The sequence below is a fragment of the Anser anser genome (assembly GCF_964211835.1).
Source record: "Anser anser genome assembly, chromosome: 8".
In the NCBI taxonomy this organism is placed as follows: domain Eukaryota; kingdom Metazoa; phylum Chordata; class Aves; order Anseriformes; family Anatidae; genus Anser; species Anser anser.
In genome coordinates this window covers 26,126,232-26,146,806 of record NC_139728.1, presented here as the reverse complement: position 1 = coordinate 26,146,806, position 20,575 = coordinate 26,126,232, and the positions used below count along the sequence as shown (strand labels likewise).

The window sequence follows — 20,575 nt, the reverse complement described above, 5'->3', positions numbered from 1 at the left end:
AGTATGGCGGAGCTCCTCCTCCTTCTCCTCCTCCTCCTCCACCCGCCCCCTACGTCCCCGTGCGCGCTTTGGCGGGAAGTTTCGTCGCGGCGCCGCCCGGAGCTCGCGCTGCTGCCGCTGCGCGCGCGGGGGTCGCTGAGGGGAGCGGTGAGCGCGGCCCCGGGCCTGAGGGGAGCGGGCGGGGGGGGGGCTCTGTGGGGGCGATCCCTCACGGCCGTTATGGCCCCTTCCCGCAGCACGGAGCTGAGGGAGCCGGGGGTGGGGTGGGGGGGGCTCCCTGTGAGGGAACTGGGGGCCTCGCTGAGGTAGAAAGGCTCCCTCAGGGGGTAGGGCTCCTTGTGAGGCACCGGGGCTCGCTGAGGGAGCGCCCTTAGCCGTCGTCGGTTTGAGTTTTCCTGAGGCAAGCGGTCCGTTTCCGAAGGGAAATTTCTTATTTAGGAAAAAAAGCAAAAGCGAAACGTTCGTGGCCGTTTCACCCGCCCGGCCTCAGGGAGCCGGCTGAAAAGCAGCGTTAAAATGGCCCTTGGCGGGCTGGGGCCCTTGTGGTGATGGGCGCTGAGGGGCTGCAGCCGGGCTGGGGTTGAAAGTCTGGCAATTGAACGTCCCAGTGCTGCTGGGCGAGGGCTGTGCTGCTGGGAGCTGAAGCTGCCTTCAGAGAAGGAGATGGGGGAGATAGAGCTCGGGGAGATGGCAGTAAGGCTGCATCTTAGCCTCCAGTGTTTGGGAGAATTTTGATAGCAGGCAAAACAGAAGACATCAGTCCTGGTAACTTGCTCTGTAAACAAGTGAGCAAGCCGGTGTCAAGGGATTCACTTGTTTGTCAGATGTGTTAATCAAATGCTGGATGTGAAAAAACAGAGTTAAAGGACAATCCGCTACCAAAAACCTTCCTTTTTTCCTCTTTCCTTGAGGGAGTGGTGTCCGTAGATGTGAGCTATGGTAGGTTTCTGTGCATCAACTGATCTGTGTCAGATTCTTCGTATTCACTAAAAGAACTTATTGCATGTCTAGCAATCCGGCAATCCTGGGTCTTTCTCTGCTTTTATTTTTAAATAATAAGCAAAAACTGTTTGTTTATTTATTTTAGCTTTTCCTTGGGAATCATGAACACCCAGCAACAGAACAAAATTATTTACTCCTGGTATGGAAAGCCTACAAACTCAGACAGAAAACTGAGGACTTTGCAGTACAAGTAAATAACATTTATTTCTGGTTTCTCGGGGGAACTTGAACGGTGCAGGTTTCTTTAACTTTTTGACATCATTAAGTTTACCGTGGCAGGAGGAATATCACTAAGGAGTAGTGGTCTTGCCATACTGTGTCACAACACTTTACGGAAATAACAAAAAGTTGTCACAAAGCTCTTGATTTGTAAATTGTATAATGTTTAAACAAGCATTTAATTAAACTTGTGAATAAGTATTAACTATTTAAAATCTATGTGATTTTTAGTAGGGAAAATTAATTTTAGCCTTTGTAAGTGGGCCATAACTAGCTATAAGGCTGGCAGGTGATCAGCTTTAATGATATGTGAATTATAAAGGATGTGAAGTCCTGCTAATCTGCGTGTCACTTTCTAGGGGGATCATTATAAAATCAGAAAGAAGCAGAACAGAAAAATGTATACAGCTTGGCGACTTTGTTTTAATAGAAGGGGAGAATGCAGATCAGCCTTTTGTGGCACAGCTCCTGGATTTCTATGAAGATGGTAAGAAATAATTAAAAAAAAGTTACCTCCTAGCTGAGAAATCTTAAAGACGCTTGTATCACGGAAATGTAGGTAGCATTAAAAGCATTGCTGGCCAAAGTTATGAAGGAAACTAGGTTTTGGTAATCACTGCATCTATATGCACATACTCCACAAATGTTTGCGGCTAGTAGCTAATTTCAACTAAATTGGATAGTTAAACACAGGGTTGAAAGGCATTAAAAGGCAAAATCTTTCGCTTAGTTGTTTACTTTAAGAGAAATGGTCCTTGAGGAAGACAGTGTGAGCTTATGCTTTATTTAGAGATTGGAAAATTCAAACAGAGCAACAATGCTACAGCCCTGGTACTTGCATCTTATTAGACACCAGGGACATAAGGTACAAGGCTGAATAAATGGGGCTCATTACTTCTGTCCCCTGTAGAACTACTTATTTATAGATAGAGGGAGGTATGAACAAATGAACCATGGCAGGTAGGCAGCACAAAGTTTGTCTGAATGAGAAACTGTACATTAGCTATGTCTGATTTCTTTGAACAGCTTTTGTTGTTTGTTTTGGGCTGTGGTGGTAATTTGTAGTTTTTTAAATTCTTTACTCTTTTAAACATAAATAAACTGGAGTGATACATATGTACTAATGCACATTTATTGTAGCATAACTGAATATTCTTTTCATGAATTTCTGCATCTTTGACAAATTAAATATATGTAGCTGTGTTTTAATCAAAGATGAACTCCTTAACATGTAGAGAGGAGCATACTCAATTGTAATATGTTCAAAAGGTTTTTTTTAATCTATCCACATTGAATCTGTTCATAGTGTTTATTCAGACTTCTGTATATTTCACAGCAGGATTATCTGATTTTTTTTTTTAAGGCAGCAAACAAATGTTCCTGGTTTATTTCTAAAATAACACTGAAATAACAAATAATGTTCTGAAATTTCTCAGTTCTCCTTTTATGTCACTGCCTTCAGTTACTGGAGTCCAGCTAGAACACATGCATGCAAATAAGGAACCTTCTTAATTTGTGACAGTGAGCTGGTGGGTTCGTTGGTCTGCAGGTGTTCTGTGTTCCGAGACTCTGTGCAGGTATTACCTTAAGCCTTGAAAGCCTCAACTCAGACTTCAGAGACCTGAAGTCAGTTCCTAATTTTGGTATTGACTCTGTGCAAACTTGAGCCAATTTCTCTCCTATCTTGACCAACTGGAAAAAGACAGCTGTAATACCTTCCATCCTGTTTTTTCGGTCCTGTCTAAACTAAAAGTTCTTAGGGAAGAACACTGCCTTTCATTACGTGTATGTGAAGTGTCTTGTCCAATATTTCTGCAGAAGTCATTGAGGTAATAACTATTCGTGATGCAGCAAAATTGAGTGTTCACTGGCTTCTTTTCATTGTTATAGGCGCTCAGCAGAAACACGCAGTCGTGCAGTGGTTCTCTCATATTACAGAGATACCTCAGAATAAACGGAAACTGCTTAAAAGAGAGGTTTCTCCCCAAGAAGTATTTTTTGATCAGGTTTCTGGCTACGACAATGACATAGCTGTGGAGACGATTATTGAAAGTGTTCTGGTATGTACAGCTGCCCATCTATACCTACAGGGAAGAAAGAAACCACAACAATTTGGAAAGCATAACATAACAATGCAGCTACTTTACTCCTTCCCAAACGTGTGATGTGTATTTGTATGCTAATGCAGTTTTATAGGATAGTTCAAAACTGTTAATGTTCCTTCGTCCATCCCAAAATGACTTTGGTTGCTGGCAGCCAGCTCATTTAGAGGATTGCATGGAGCGAAATGATGTGATGGGAGGCCGGTAGTACAGGAAAGTTATGCTAGGCTAAGCATACCTAGACTGAAGGCGTTGCCTTCTGTAATGAAAGATAGCACGAGTTCCAATAATAAAATATGTAAATAGAAAATAGTTGAATGCTAAGTTAACAGGAAATGTTAAGGTGTGCGTGTTGGTATTTTCTCCTTTTGCAGGTCATACCACTACATCCAAAGGAGGAACTACCCATTACGTTAAACAAGGAAAAAATTTTCTACGTGAAACAGTCTTGGGATGGGAAGTGCTTTAAGGCTTTGTCCACTGACACGTTCTCTAAGCTGAAAGACGCTAACAAGAAGGGAGATGGCATCCCAAACTCTTTGAACTCTTTTGTTCCTTTGGACATCATTTCCTCCATGAAAAAAGAGACCAAGAAGGTTGCGCGGAGTGTCATGAAAACAAAAAATGTCGAGGTAGAAATAGAATCAAAACATTCTGCTTCCAAGTCCTCCCTGTCTAAGGAGAGATATTCGCAAAGAGTGGCTAATGGCACCAAAACTCCAACAGCAAGGAAGAAGCTACAGTTAAACAGTATGTATATGGCAATTTTCTGTCCATTTGGTTTTGAATGTAGCGTGTTTCGTGCCTCTTCATTTTTGGGTAGTCTAAGCAGTGGCAATACTGTATTTTTAGCTACTTTATTTAAGCTTTGGGGTTAGCCCATGTGTTTGGCGGCAGCAGCAGTTCTTTGTCTTATATGTCCATTATTTCAAGCAACTATAATGCTTACGTTCAATTGCTGTTGCAAATGTTTTATTTGTAACTCGTAAGTCTAAATTAAAGTGTTTGTTTTCTGAAATGCTACCAGTCAGACTAATTTGACATTGTAATGTCTCCCTTTTTTTTTTTATTTCCTTAATCTTCTGGCTAATGGTATGCTAGAAGGTAACTGGGCTGGCTGAGCAAGCACATTTGGCCTTTTGTAACACATTATATATTCAAACTGAAGCCTAAGTAAAGTTGTAAGTGATGGAGAGAGTTAGGAAATGGAAAAATAAGTCTGTAGTACTTTTTTGTCGTCTTTGGAGAGGGAATGCATGCCTTCCAGTGTGATTTTCTTTGTCCCTGAAGCTTAATGCCATCACTTATCATTTAAACGACAGCCACCAAGCCAGTCATACTATGTCTTCTGAAAGTTAATGAAGCCATCCATAGTACAGCCTGACAAAAGTTTATTTTGCTCTTGATTCCTAGGTCCCACAAAATTTCCTAAAAGCAAGCTCCTGGACTGTGATGTTTTGGAGCTTTTGGATGATGACTGTGATACTATAGTAATGTTAGAACCATCAGCTGCTAAACGAAAAGTGAAATTCACAGGAATTCTGGGCTCGCCGCCAAAAATACCTTGTGCTGATGATGACTCAAATTCAGTGGGTGATGCTGCAGAGCACCGGCAGAGGTTTAGTGATACAATACGATTATCCCCCTATAGTAACGTCCAAAAATCTAACGAAAAAGCCAAGAATCTTAATATTAAAGATGACACTATGTGGTAAGTGATAGCATTTTCATAATTATTTTTGTATGTAATATCTTTAAGAGAATTACTTAGAAATAGCACACTTAAGAAAGAGCTCTGGAGAGAAAAGCAGGCAAAGTGCCTTTGTGTCCCACACATTGTCTGCTAAGATCAGTGAGAGAGTGGGGGATAGCCTAAATAGCTACAAACGTGCTGTGGTGAAGTTAAAGCAAGTGTGTTACTTGGAAGTGAATGGATGATTGGGGAAGGTTGTAAGAAGAGCTGATGTTAGAACTGGGCACAAGCAGCTCCCAGTGAGAAGAACAGAGAGGATTGGGAATGGTAGGATGATGAAAGGGATATGAAAAAGAATTGAAGCATAATTGATCATTGAGGTTTGTATTCAGCAGCCTGGATAAAAGTCTGTTTCCCTGCAGTCCCTGTATGTATGTGGTACAAGCTCAGATGTGCCTTATCTGTGACAACTATTGAGATGTGCCAGACTGTAGGAAGAGCTGTGATTGCCTCATAAGAGTTCACATGATAATTACGTGTATACTTTCATACTACTTTTTAGAAAAGAAATCAAAGCGTAATTATTGTGCAAGTATATCTTCAATCTTTAAAAATGGAATTAAGCTGGGGCAGGGGGAGAATGGATCAAACATCCTTACATAAAACGACGCATGAAGCCATAAACCAGTGAGGTTCTTCTTTTCAAATAGTAAATTTATGGGTGCAACACTTGAGGGATTCGCCCCCTTCTCTGTCAATTATTATATATAGCATAAAAACTATCGCTACTTCACTTCTTAAGGTAAAGGCATTTCAGTGGCATTTGTAGGCAGTTCTCAGATTCTTTTTTTTTATGTCTACAAATAATTAAAGCATATGTTCAAAGCACACAACAAGATGAATTACTAATAGGAAAACCAATAGCAGTGAAATGTTTCAACAGTAAGGATCAAGTGCCTAAGCTGACAGTGAAGGAATCTCAAAACTCAAATAGATAAATTGACTCTGAAGGAGAACAGACATGGCAGCACTTATTCTTTAATAGGAAATCTTTCTAATGTAGACCATGAATGTAAATGTTTGTTTTTTCTGGGCAAAGATGTGTTGAAGCAAGTGCCAATGAGGGCAAACTATGCTGCCAGTGTCCACGCCATGTCCAGTCTATAACAACTGTAATGAGTTTGTTCTGGCTGTCACTCCAACACAACCGTGCCTGAAGTTTGAAAGGCCTTCTCTCCATCTTTACAAGGGTGATGCAAAGAGGAAATACAAGTAGCTTTGTGTTCTTTCTTTACAGCTTAACTGGCCTTCAGGAGCTGGGTAGTCTGAGCCCTGTAGTCACCCCTCGTTCTCGTAGAGCATGTGCACAGAAGACAAGTGCTCGCATTGCACAGCAAATCAGGTAAACTTTCGCTTCCATGATATCTTGTTCAGGTTGCTTTTGATAGCCTGAAGCCTTGAGAGTTTGTATAGCATAATATTGAAATGCAAATGATTACAGAAATAAGCTTAATTGCAGAGTGAAAACTGTCTTGTATTCAGAAATGTTAAGCTGACTCAGTGTTCATCAGAAAACTGACTTCCTTTAAACCACTCTATTAAGTAGCTATGGAAAAACTTAACAGCTCAAGTGGAGAGCATGTTGACTTGCTGATTATGGCAACTACAGGAAAAGCTGAAAATGTATCAAATGAAACTCTGTAGCGAGTAGAAGTGCATATAGTCTTTTAAAAACTCATGCCATTTCTGTTTCTTATAGCTTATTAAATATGATAGACTCAAGCCAGGAAGAGGATTTTCTGTCTAGCTCAGATGGATTGTACTCTTCAAGTAGCGAGGAAGAAGATAACGATGTGTTTTGTACACCGGAAAAGAAAACTAAAGCAGGCAGAATATTCAGCACCCCAAAATCTTCAAGGAAGCCTTCAGTTCACACTCCTGCCAAGACCCTGAAGAAAACTGTAAGGTTCCTTGTAGCTGTTGACATTTTAAAAGGTTGTTTTTATTATTTCTAAGGCAGTTGTTGGAATGCTCAATACCGTTGTACCAAAGTTAAGTATCTGAATCCCATAGTTTTGAATTGAAACAGTAGCTGATTCATAAGAGCTTCAGCACATTTATGAAAATGCAGTACTTGCATATCATGAATGTTGTGACAATGTTGATCAGAAAACGTCAGCCTAAGAGAAAATGTTGGATTAGGCTGGAGCTGACCAGTGATTGATGCCCTATTCTTAGCCCTTATTCTCAAAAAAAAAAAAAAAAAAAAAAATCAGAGAAAGGCAGGAAAGATGATGAGATGGATGGATTTGATTCTACATGGGTAACAATTGAGAGCAGTATGTGAATTGTGAGCTTAAAAGTGAGACAGTGTGGGAGGAGATAACAGTAAGTCTCTGAAGTCATGAGTGGCAGAAGAGTTGAGCAGAAACTGACTGTTTTCTCTACAGGCTCTCAAACCTAGTAGGAATTGTGATCAAAACAAGAGTAATTAATTATTCAGTGAGTAGTTAGACCTGTGCAGCTCTTGGGCAAGCGATATTGTTACTGTAAGAAATTTATCTGGGTTCAGTGAGAGACCGTGGAAGTACCCAAGAATGATCCATGGGGGTGGTTGCTAAAGAAACTACATCCATTGCATGAAATCCTATGAAGTCAAAATAGCTGAAGGCTGAAATATATTCTTGTCCTGTTCTTACTGTTCTCTAAGCATCCATTTATAGCCAACATTTTGACTCTTACTGTAAACTGCACACGGAGACACTTTAGTGCAGTTTCTGTGTAGTCTTTATTCAGCACAATCTCTACATACAGCAGTAAGCCATAAACCCAACTTCGTGCTGTCCCAATTCTTGGAGGCTTCCCAATGTGCTGATGCTGCCAACACAGGAGGGATGCTCTACAGGGTTCATGGCCACACCAAAGATAGCATGGCCAGCAATGTCTCGTAGTGTTACAGCCACTGGGGAGGGAAATCCCTGGGATGAGACTCCAGGTTTGATGGATCTTAGGCCTGACTTGTTAACGCTCTTCAGCACCTCAGTCAGGCACATACTGCCAATGGCTAATTTTTTCTCTGTTTATGAAATGTCTAACGCAGAAACCCTAGGATAACTAGAACCTGTAAGCACAATAAGGAAGAATATTTCAGATGTTGCATGGCTTTTTTCTTTGGACAATGAAATTCAGATTGATCAGTTCCTATTTGCTTGCTGTTTCTTAAAATCCAGACCACTTTGTAACGTGGGACTTCAGAAAAATATAAAGAACTTTACCTTGTAACTGGCTGAAGAATTTTAAAGTTGTCTGTGTCACCATTCCCCTCCCAGTTTCTTTTTTCACTCAAGGAAGAAAAAGACTGTGAGGCTTATGTGGAAATTCCCTTTTTAAGGACTGTTTCTCTTTTCATTTCCTACTTTGCCATCCCCAGGTAGTTGTTATGCATCAGTATTGTTTTGGAAACTTGTATGAATGATTGGGCTCCAGCAGAAATTCTTGTATCTAGCAAATCTGTTTGAGGTTCTAATTTTCTCTGCAGCCTTTACCAGGAACACCGAAGACACCCCGGAATGCAACTCCTGAAATTCCCAGACGCAGCCATGCAGCACAGAAACCAGCCAGTATGCTAGAAGAAGCCAGATTAAGGTAATGTTTGCTGAAGGGAAGAAATAATAGTTTTGTTTCAGGCATGCAGAGCTGTAGGCTGTGCTGAAATAAGGAAATGCCAACTTTTACTAGATTGAATAAATTTGGAAAAAATGCTTAGTGTTTTGATACCAGAAGAGCATTTATGAATTTCCAATACAATACTACGGTTACAAGTACGAGTAGTAGCTACAGTACTACTTTTACAATTTCAAATTATTGTAATCAGTCGATGTTAAGTCCTTCAGAATTAGGTATCTGTCTTTATTCTGTGTAACATTAGAAAAACAAGGATCCTCTCCTGTAGACTGTAAAGGTACAATATTTAGCTCCTCTCGATGAGTGGGGAAAAAACTTCTTCATATGTGCCTAAGTCCTCACATAGTGGAAAAAAATGTGTACAGGATTTCAAACTGAGTTTCAGCTTTTTCACCGCTTCCTATACGCTATTGTCCCTTTTTATCCCTAGTCTACCTTGAGTTATTTTTTTTGTGAATTACAACAGCTAGATCTTTATTGTGTATTTAACGGTGGTTGCTTACAAAGATGATCATTCAGCCTTCTTAATCTAAAAGCTTAAAAACTATAGAGAGACTAGACTATTTCTTCTTGGATACTTGACATTGGTATTCAGACTTAAAGTATGTAAGACAGATTTGAAAAGCTACATGCAACTGTAAAAGGGGGAGGAGGGTGGCTATTTGTTTTTCCCCAGTGGGCCCTTCAGGTAGAACTGTGAAAATGCAATTTTTGGACCTCTAATTTTAATTTTTTTTATTTATTTGTCAAAAGGCTGCATGTTTCTGCTATCCCCAAATCTCTGCCCTGTCGTGAAGAAGAATTCCAGGATATCTATAACTTTGTGGAAAGCAAACTTATTGATGGTACAGGAGGGTGAGTTTGTTGCTGAGGCTTTAACTTCTACCTGTGGCATAATAGCAGTCAATCTACACTGCTTTTATTTAAAAGTATATCCTTGTTTGACTGAAATAAAGTTCTTAGTTGAGGTTTTCCTACTTTTTTATTCTACTTAATTAGGTTGTGCATATAACTAATGTAGGCTCCGTTATTTTACAGATGCAAATTTAAGACAAATACCTAGTCAATTTTAAACATCTGGGAAAGTCTTTTTTTAAGAGATCAATTAACATTTATAAAGTATTTTAGACTGTTAGTTGCTTCAGTAATTATAAAAATTCTCATGATCTTCCAATGTGTGGCATGCCCTAGTTTGCAAATAAACTAACTGGTATACAGGGAATTGCCTGAAGTGACAGAGAGGGAATAATATTCAAGGGTGGTCTCAGAGCCCAGGAATTCCAGCTTCTTGTCACAATTTTGCTCAGACTGCTAAAAAGGTGTTCTTCTTCTGTAGGTGCATGTATATTTCTGGAGTGCCTGGAACAGGTAAAACTGCAACTGTTCACGAAGTGATTCGCTGTCTTCAGCAAGCTGCAGAAAATGATGATGTCCCAGCATTCGAGTTCATAGAGATCAATGGCATGAAGCTGACTGACCCTCACCAAGCTTATGTGCAGATACTAGAGGTAAGCAAAGCCTGTTCAGTGGCGCCCTGCTTTGAAACAAAGGAAATCCTATACTTTACCATCAGATCCTCGATGTGTTTCAGGATTCAAAACAATTAACAATCAATACTTCTGAAGTAGTCTCTCTGAGAGACTATATGCTTTTATCTGAGAGCAGGTTAAAAATGATTTGCTTAAGGCTGTGCCCAGCTTTGTGAACTGTCTCGCTTCCAGCTGCCTAAGGGCATTGGCTGGGAAATAGCCTGATTTATAACATTCACTCAGGTTTAAATAATAATAAATCTAAACTAGATTCTTTTTATATTTACCCTTCTATAGCTTTTTCTGTACACATATTTAGAAAGTTACTGAGTTGACAACTCTGAAAGTCAGTGTAAGAGTAATTACTTAAGACGGTCTTAACTGAAATCAGTCTGTCACAGCAATCCAGTGAAAGAAAAACCACCTCTGTCAACCATACTGTATTCCAAATGTTTATGACAAACCAGTCTGCAGTATCTCACCTGGGACTACGGCTAGTGCTTATCCAGGTGTGAGTTACCCTTCTGAGGAATGGATTAAGATGCCAATTAGAGAGTAACTGCAGCAAGACCTTTGGTAGGCTAGACTACCTTTAGGCCAGTGATCTGGAAATGAAATGTGTTTCTTGAAGCATCCAGTCCCTTTCCTTAGAAACTTGTGCCCCATTACTGCAGTTATGTCACTTTCTTAGGAAAGCTTATAACGAAGGGAAAAGCAACACAAAGGCCTGGACAGATGGAAGTGAGGAAGTTAAATGCCTGGGTACAGTAAGTGTGCCAATTCCACCAAAACAAACTGAACTCTGAGATACTGGATGACCAGTTCCAGAGCTGTAGAATCAGAATCCTCTGGAAACTGCTTGGTATAACTGATTCAGACTGGTCTTGATTGAATTGGAAACATGAAACAAGTATATATTATTGTTGTGCTTCAGGGTGTTTAATCATGAAATCTCCAGTCAGTACTTTAAAAGGGAAGCTGCTGTTCTGGAGAGCAAATAAACTCTTCATGTACAATCTCCATTTCATTTTATGGCTTGATTCTGAGATATGTTGAACAACTGATTCAGCATATGCAGTATAACTTTGACTTGTCATGCTTTAATTTCTGTGTGCCTTTGGAGCTGCAAGGGAAGAGGTAACATACAGTCAGCTTATCTGTTTTGACACGGTGCTTATTGCAGAAGCAGTTCTTGCTGAAGGTATTTTCCTAGCTTAGAGTTGACTAAATTATTTAGTTTAGGTCTTGCTGATGATACATTAATATTTTAATGTGCATCCAAGTTTGCTGAAGTCAGGCTGTTCTTGTCAACTGGCTTCGATTTTTGGCAGGTGTTTTCTGTTCAGAGAGAACTTTGACATATGTTAGGTGAATCTTTATATTTAACACAAATTGTAGGAAATTCTAATGGCCTTTCTTTTTTTGTTTTCTTTTGAGTTTGTTCTTTTTGTTTTTGGTAGAGCTAAGTGTCTTTTCACAACCACACTTAAAAATGTTAATAATTCCATGGGCAGTTGGGGGGTGACCAAACATATGGTTGTTCTTCAGTGTTAGAGAAAAGTTGTAATCAAGTAAAAGTTAATCACACCAAAACCATGGAAATCAGAAGTTTAACCTGCAGCATTGTTTAATCCTTGTCCAGCTACTGACAGGTCAGAAGGTGACAGCAACCCATGCTGCAACGCTGTTGGCAAAACTGTTCTGTACGCCTGGACCAAAGAGGAAGACCACAGTGCTCATAGTAGATGAGGTGAGACAAGGAATCCTTCATTCTCTTTCCTAAGGTATCATAAGAAAAAAAGGTTTTGGAGGATGGAAAAAGTGTATGTATTTAGAGTATATCATATATGGCCTAAAACGAGTAGACTTTGGAGAGAAGACAGTCTTATTTGGAAACTGAATGTAAATAGGCAGGCATCCTCATCCTATTGCCAAAGTTGTTCTCTCCTTGGTTTTCATGTTGTTGTTTTTTTGTTTTGTTTTGGTCTAAGTCATGGAATGAGTGGTTCTGTCAAGTCCTAAGTACCATAGAATTCAGCTCTTTAGAATCTGTTTTGTCAGGAAGCTGCTGCCTTCTCCAGTGAGAACATTCACAATGAAATATCCGATTTTGAAACTTTTAACGTGCTTTATTCAGTAACAAGCAAACGTGCATTTATTTTTTTCTGTAAGTTGATTCAGGTCCTTGCATGAAAGGTGTTTTAATCTTGTTAGTTGTAATATTAATATTACAGTAGTGTTTAAAAATTCTAGCTTAATACTGCGATGAATACTGTTCAAACATCTATTGGGACTGTGCTTTTCCAAGAGATCAGAGCCCTAATTCAGAAAATGCAGTCCTATTAATAGATGAATAAAGGAGACACAACAGACAGCTTGTTCAGTATCACATAAGAAGTGTTCTGTGGCAGAACTAGCTCTCTCACACCCCCATCAAGTATTGTAAATACAAGGCCATCCTTTTTCAGTCAAATTTTTTTTCTCTCTTTTTCTCTCCTCAGCTTGATCTTCTGTGGACCCGAAAACAGAATGTGATGTACAATTTATTTGACTGGCCAACTCAAAAGCACTCCAAGTTAATCATCTTGGCCATTGCTAACACCATGGACTTGCCAGAGAGAATAATGATGAACAGAGTAGCTAGCAGGCTGGTATGTCCTCTTAACAGTTTTGTTGCTATGCTAGAAAATAAGAACTGATTAAATACTGTATGTAGTCAAAAGTAATATGGGAGAAGGGTAGGGTGGGTTATACATAATTTTATATACAGAAGTTAATGCTTTTTTAATACCCCCTTCTCTCTAGTGGGCAGATGATGAACATATTAATCTTAGCAAAGTAAGTACAGGAGCCAGCTCACTAATCAGATGTTATGCTGTGTAAGAACACTCTGTTCTTGTAAGAATGAATTAAGAAAAAGAATGCAGCTGTCTTTTTAAACATATTAGTATTTGGATAATCAAATGCCATGCCTCATGGTGAAGCTGCTTACGCTAGAGTTCAGAGAAATTTCTTTCTGTTTTCCCTTCCTCTTTCCCTTTCCATTCCAGGCACTTAATTACTTGTCCATTTGCCATCATCAGATGGTAGATTTTCTTTGGATACCTGTGGACAGAAAATTGGATGCTTTACCACTCTACACGTTTTATATATTTTCCTAGGTCATTGTTTCAACACTGCTGTAAAAAGTGATTTGCAAAAACAGTGCTTTGTGCTTCCATCCTTCTGTGACTCAAAAACAGTTGCACAGTAACTGAATTGTTCTCCCACCCACTAAACCTGCAGACCAGCTGAAGATCTGAGAGTCTAGATAGACCTAAGAGAGGATTTCTGCATAAGGAATGCAAAATTTTAGAATGTACAAGTTTACCTCCTCTTACTGAAAGGCAGTGTACCATCTGTAACAGTCATTGATTGGTCTTCTCATCTGAAATGAGCTTGATTTATTAGCTTGAGCCAGAAGATGACTTTTAATTCTAGGCTGGTTGCTGACTAGCAGGGCTAATGTGAAGTCAATAGTTGCCCGTATACATATGTACAGATATGCTAAAGGAGAGATGGATATTTTTTTCATAGTTTCTACTGTTACTATATTTAAAAACCAAGTGTAAACAGTGTAATCAAAAGATTCTTGTGACTGGGTGGCTTTGATTTGTTTTGTAAGAGAAATTTGAATTCTAATAGCAAGCGGCACTTGCTCCTCAGGCCTACTGGGGAGGTGGTCTGACCACAGATCTTCACTCAGTCTGTTTTATTTATGGATGTGCACTTGTATTTCACAAATAGGAAGCAGAAGAAATGATTAAAGCTTATCAGAGCTAGGAGAAGAAGGATGTGAAAGAGAGAGTGGTCCCACCAGAGAAATTAAAGCTACTAACTATACAGGTTGTGCTCACTGTATTGTATTGTTTTCTGTAGGGCCTCACCAGAATGTCCTTTCAGCCTTACACCTATAAACAGTTACAGCAAATTATTTCATCTAGACTGAACAGTGTGAAGGCATTTGAAGAGGATGCAATTCAGCTAGTTTCCAGAAAGGTAAAGACAGTGCAAATGTGTTCTGTGTGTTGTGCTAGGTAAAGAGTATGGGGAGTCACTGAGGGAGAACTTTGTAACAGTAGTTGGGCTAAAAAAAGTAACATACAGGCATGCTAAAAAATACCTATATTGATTTTTTTTTTTTCTTTCTCAAGATGTTTAAGGCCTCAGTGTAATATGTTCTATTTTCAGTCTATGTGCTCTGTAGAAAAAATAATGCCTTAGGGATCAGTAGCTTCTCAAATGGGAGATGTATGCATTATCCCATGTCTTATGTTAGCATATGTTAAAATGCATTAAAATGATATGTTAGACTATCTACAAAACAGTATACTCAAACTCTTTCTGCAAAACATTGCTTTAGGATTAAAAACAGAATTCTCATAAATAGGTCAAAGTAAACAGCATTTGTTTTTGTTGTGAAGAAACCACTGTTTTTATGAATAATAGTGATGAATTTGCAGACTAACCTGCAGTGTTCTTCTAGTACAATTTTTCTTCAGAGAATCTACACAAACAATAACTCGTAATCAGATTTTTCTATAGGGTTTTTCATTCTTGGTTCCAGAAGGGTTTTAGGAATTCCATAAGTTATGAGTTTCTACTGGGGAAAACAGGCCAGCCCTATATCTAGTGAACATTCGTAACTTTATTAAAAATTGTAAGCCATAAGTGGGATTTTCAGAAGTATTTTGTTTCAGAAACTTTGGATACTCAATATTCTTCAGGCATTTCTAAGTGTAAATTCACTATCCCAGGTGTTTCTTTGAGACCTATTTTAAGAAGTCATGTACTCCTAAAAAATATTCCCTTATATATGGAAAAACTGAGTTGTTTCTCATCTTCTTTCTACATGAACATGGATTGTGGTCATCTCCAATTGTCTCAATTTTATAATGTTTCTGAAAACTTTTGGTGCTCAGTTAAACTGCTCATATTGAATTTCCTGATTACTATTATTTAAATCTTTGACTTCCATGGTTATAAAACCAAGTTGAGTCTCAAATTTGTGATTACTACATCAGGGCGGGGTAGGGAGGTTGCTTTTGTTTGGTTTTGATCAATAAGACTTTTTTCAAATCTGGGTTTATTTACATAGTCCACATTAGCAATACTCTCCGGTTTTGTTTGTTTGTTGTGGTCTGTTGATTCTTGCTAAACGTTTTTCTCAACTTGTAGAAAATATTGCTACAAACCTGTCATGTTTACTTTCAGGTAGCAGCATTGTCTGGCGATGCAAGGCGTTGCCTTGATATCTGCAGAAGGGCCACTGAGATCTGTGAGTTTGCTAGCCAAAAGAGTACCCCTGAAATAGTCAGGATGGCCCATGTAACAGAAGCCATAGATGAAATGTTTTCATCACCATATATAAATGCGATCAGGTAAAAACATTTCTTAGAGGCGTTTCTTTGCTATTTGTGTCATTTTCACTACTGATTTCCACAGAACCTTCAGTCTGCCCTTTTATCCCCTTTGGGTGGTGTATGTGATGCATCATGCTTTGTTAAAATATGATTTAAAAAACACAGCTCGCAGCACAGCTAGAAGAGAGATACAAAATAGGAATGAAATATGGGAAACCAAGACATAGAGATTGCTTGTTGAAAGTTGTACAGGATGCTTCAGTGTCTGAATCAGGGATTTTGAAATTTCCCAGATGTCCTTGCTTACTGTACATTGGGTCTGAAAAATGTGAATAGGTCATTAATAAATGTAAATTGACCATAACACACTGCGGAACAGGTATGATGTCTGGTGTGGATTCTGCCATTCTCAGCAGGGGGGTTGTAATTATTAAAGAATCTACAGACTTGTTCTGCCAGCACAGCACATATACAACATCGTGGCATTACGCAGTTCTTTAATTCATGAGGGTTTACCACATTAATAGTTGTCTCATGTTATTCCTAATACAAGTGCTTGTAAGAAACAAGGATCTGTACAATGATCAAACTTTGCATGGCATTTTAATTGAGCCATTAAGCTTTACATACTGTATGGAATGAAATGTCTCCTTCAGATAGTGAAAGAGGTAGAGTGAAACGCAGTGTTCTGTGGTGCCAGAGCTGCAAGATGTAATATTGGCTAGTGGACATAAATGGAATGTCTTGCATTTTTTCCCTCTCAAATAGAGAAACACCCTGTGTTTAAATATTGTTACCAGGCAATTTCCCTTCCAGACATCTTCCTAAGGATTCATAAGTTCTTAACTTGGCAGACTAACTTTTGTCCCTTTTGTTTGGATATTCAGGAATGCCTCATTGCACGAACAGATCTTTTTGAAAGCAATTTTAGCAGAGTTTCGCAGGGCAGGAGTTGAGGAGGCAACAGTTCAACAGGTATGTTAGTGTTTCATGTTGTTTTTTCGTTTTGTTTTTAAGGGAGGGGAATACTCAAAACTGTCAGGCAAATGCATAAATGTTAAAATATCTGGGATTTTTATTCCTAGAATTTGATGGAAGACATGTAGGAAGGTAAACTGGGACATGGTTGTCCAGGCCACTTGTAAAGCATAACTGATGTTCCCCTTGTTTTCAGTGAGACTAAATACTTGTCATTGGAACACCTGCTCTTATGTTAATAGTACCAGTGGTCTGGCTCATGAAATGTTTTAATCTTTATCTGAAAATAGTGTGCCTTTACCTAACATGTTTCATAAAGGAAGAAATAAATAGTAACCTGGCAATACCAGGTAACATAGTTCAGGGAGGAAACCTCAAAGTTAATTCCAATTTCTGCATCTCCCTCTTTCTCAGTGGAGGCAGATATATCACTAGTAGCTTCAAATTTTTTTTAGTAGGCCTGTAAAATATGCCAGCAGAGCCACGTACAGAGGCCATTTCATGTTTTACAGTATGGAAGCTAAATGTTAATACTTAAATAATAATAATAACGTAGAACTGTATATTTACATAAAATGTTAGCGGTATCTGGTTCTACAGGTTTGTAAGTAAGAACTACAATTAAGTTTTCTGTCCCTTCTTCCTGAACACGTGTGTCAGTTGATTGCATTGATGCAATCAATTCTTGAAACTTAAAGAATATTTTGTTAGACTGATCTTTTATCTTTTTTCCTTAGTTTTTCTCTAACACCAAAAGGGGTTTTGTTCTGCTCTTTCTAAATAGAAAAGCCAGTTCCTGTTAGAGGTTTTCTAGTCTGCATGATCAGTGACAGGTGCATTCTTCTGCCTTTAAAGGTGTGTCGTGCCTTTCTGAGCTGTTTGTGGGTCTTCGCAGTCTGTAAGACTATAGACTGAAACGAGTTTTTCATAGATGTGGAGGGAAACTTCCCTTTTTCACCTTGGCCTACTATATTGCAGCAGGAGTTAAGCATGAATTACATCTTCCTTTTTTTTTTTTATAGGTCTATCATCAGCACATATCATTGTGTAGAATGGAGGGCATGCAGAGCCCCACGGTGTCGGAAATCATGGCGATTTGTTCAAGGCTTGGTGCCTGCAGGCTCTTGCTGGTGGAGTCCAGTAATAAGTATCTCCACATGCGTGTGCGACTAAATATCAGCCAGGATGATGTCATGTATGCGCTCAAGGATGAATAAGGCAATAGAGATTTTATTTTTATATTTGTATAAATGTTTTAAATATCATCTATTTTAATTTTTTTAAGTGTTGATAACATGGAAATAGTGGAATGTATTTTTCTAAATATTTTTGCTTGATGTATCCAAGCACCTTTTGTACAATAAAGAACGTGCTTTGAAGCATTTTAAATATTTGAAATCAAACTAACTGTTTTAAGGAAATTTTTATGTGCTGGTAAGTGGTCCCCTTTCAGCTGAGGTTTACAAATTGAAATTGATTACTTGCATCACTACTAACGAGCTTAATCACTAAGGAGCTTTTTTTTTGTTGTTGAGACCAGCAGTGTCATTTGTGGCATTATGATGTATTTATTTCCCTCATTGAATGCTGTAGAGTATAAAACACATGATTAAAATGTGCCTAAAATTCTATTACACCTGTAATGAAAATGAACTTTCCATTTGCGATCAAGATTGGATATTTAAATTGGCTATCTAAAGGAAACTGCTTGGTACTAGGAAAGTAAAAATAAGAAAAATTGGTCATTCTAGCAATTGTTTTGTCTTTATTTGGATGGCAATCTTGCCTTGGTATTGAGGATTGCTTTAAGGAAGTAACCTCAGGTAATCCATGTCTGTTTAAAAGCTACCTCTATAATGGAGCTGTTTAGCAAACTGGGTATCTGTTGGAGATAGATAGGTTGAAAACTCCTGTGGAATGGGCTCCAAATGTTGTTCTTGTTTGATCTCAGTGAAGGAAAGGTAGAATGAGGCTGCAGCTGGCAGAAAGCTTCTTGAACTCCCTGTTGTAAGGTTACATATAAGGAAGCTGGGTATAATGCTTCCGATGGCTGGGGAGCTGAGATAGGGCATCCATTTATTTAGAGGACGGGAAACCTTGCCACAGCAGCTTCAGGAACCATTGAACACGGATGTGCTTGGCAGGAGAAGCAAAGCCAAGGGGCTCCTTTATGGCAACGCGTATCCTAACTGCTACAGCTCCTTATTAACGCGTTGGTTAGCACAGCCTTATCCCTCCCCCTTCTGCCACGTGCTGGGGCAGGTTGTACGAGAACTCCCACCGCCAGGGGTTCCCAGCAGCCCCAACGATCCCGGGGCTGTGCTTTGGGGTTTTGTCCCCTTCCTATCGCCCTGGGGACGGGGCCGGCAGCTCCGCCCCCGGAGCCCCGGCGCAGGCGCTGTGCTGTGGCGGAGCCGCGGCCGGGCGGTGCGGGGCTGGGCCGCGCTGCAGCGCCGGGCGGAGGTGAGCGGGGCCCGGCGGGGCCGGCCCGGCGCGGGTCGGGCCCTCGGCGGCGGCCATTTCACGGCGCTCAGCCTCCCGCCGCCTCCCGCGGGCTGAGCGGCCGGGGAGGGCCGGGCGGGAGCGGTGGGGAAGGCGGCGCTGCTGTGCCCGCGGCCGGGGGGCGTTGCGGGGTGCCCCCGGTGCTGGGGGCCGTGCCCGGTCCGCGCCGCCAGCCGGGTGCTGAGATACTGACGGTGGGCTCCTTGTGCTCTCAGTCCCTTAGAAACGCGGCCCTGCGAGACTCGGGAGCCAGCATGCTTGGCAGGAGGCACAAAAAAAGCCCCCAGGCGAAGGGGCAGGGCGCTGCAGTTGCAAAGCAGGTAAGGAAGGCGAAGGGGCAGGGAGGTGTGGTGGTACGGCAGGGAGGGGGCCGCCTGCTCTTCGGGGAGCTCCTACCGCTCCTGTCCTGCTAGGATCTCCCGTGCACTGATACTGTAGGGCTATGAAAACTTCTGAATTGTGTATTGATTGTTTTTCGGCTTCCTGCTTTAGCGCGTTCTTCAAGTAATGATCTGACATGCAGCAGCGGAGGCCTTGGAAGGAAGCCACAATGCTGTGACACTGTAATCTTTGCATGAGACTGCATGACTCATGTTTACAGTAGTTTCCTACTTCACCTACATTGAGATTTAATAACAAATTCAGTAACCATATTGAGGTATTTCTTACACATCTAAGAACACGGAAATAAGAATACTAGAATCTCTAGCAACAAATTCAGGGACATGTATGGGGTAACAATAAATCAAGTTATTTCTTATTTCTCTCTGTACAGTCATTCATGTAACAGATGAGCTTGTCTATGCCCCTGTCATGTAGCTGTAACGTAGTCTCAGGGAGCTTAGATGTGTCAGTATGTTGGTTTTTCATGCTCCTTACCTTTGGATGTACTTTTGGAAGTCTGGAGAAGGGAGGCATGATTTAGTTAATAGTTAGGAGGTGTAGGAAGTCAGGAAGCAGCGTCAAAAATGGAGATCTGACCAAGGCAAAATTCTAGATACAGGAATGGAAGAAAAAGAGAGCTCAGTTAAATGTATAGAGTAAGTTTGAACTGTAGTGGAAGTTCAGAAACCTTTGAAGGTGGAAAAGGGGCAAGTCTGTAGAGAAGAAATAGCTGATAGAAAAATAGGGAAATATGAGAAGAGATTGGAATGGGATAATAGCCTGGAAAAAATAGGTAAGATATTCCTTGTCGATGACTTCCCAGGAACCAGGTATCCTATACAAGAGGCAGAATGGTTCTGTTAGAGGTCTGTAACGTCAGCATTGCTTTGATACAAAAACTTGTAGTTCTCAGTTGGAATAGTAATATATAAGAAAATGTAAAAGGGAAAAACGTCTTTCACCCTCCCTAAAAAAGGAAACAAAAAAAAAAAAAGTAAAGGATCTAACTAATATTTTGCTAATTTCTAATGCTGTATGGTTAGCTATTTGTCCCTTCTTATTTATAGCTTGGAGGGTCGT

The 20,575-nt window shown here is 40.1% G+C and overlaps 2 protein-coding genes across 4 annotated transcripts in view; both read left to right on the top strand.

The window, feature by feature from the left end:
• The first annotated feature begins 1 nt into the window (after position 1).
• Positions 2-18,240, top strand: ORC1 (origin recognition complex subunit 1). The gene is made up of 17 exons (XM_083847004.1): positions 2-147; positions 1,088-1,192; positions 1,581-1,708; positions 3,112-3,281; positions 3,698-4,073; positions 4,737-5,034; positions 6,314-6,418; positions 6,776-6,977; positions 8,555-8,661; positions 9,454-9,555; positions 10,037-10,208; positions 11,872-11,979; positions 12,731-12,880; positions 14,148-14,267; positions 15,483-15,649; positions 16,519-16,606; positions 17,632-18,240. The coding sequence occupies exons 2-17, from the start codon at positions 1,104-1,106 to the stop codon at positions 17,824-17,826; spliced, it is 2,577 nt and encodes an 858-aa protein (XP_083703130.1). The 5' UTR covers positions 2-147; positions 1,088-1,103; the 3' UTR covers positions 17,827-18,240.
• A 134-nt stretch (positions 18,241-18,374) lies between these two features.
• CC2D1B (coiled-coil and C2 domain containing 1B) overlaps positions 18,375-20,575 on the top strand; it is a 31,024-nt gene continuing 28,823 nt past the window's right edge. The window contains exons 1-2 of one of the 3 annotated variants that reach the window (XM_083847001.1): positions 18,375-18,825; positions 19,327-19,431. In XM_083847001.1, the coding sequence (XP_083703127.1) occupies positions 19,366-19,431 (66 nt within the window). In that variant the 5' untranslated portion in view covers positions 18,375-18,825; positions 19,327-19,365. Of the gene's footprint in view, positions 18,826-18,865; positions 19,073-19,326; positions 19,432-20,575 lie in introns of those variants that run through there. The other 2 variants (XM_083847002.1, XM_083847003.1) reach the window with 2 other exon arrangements.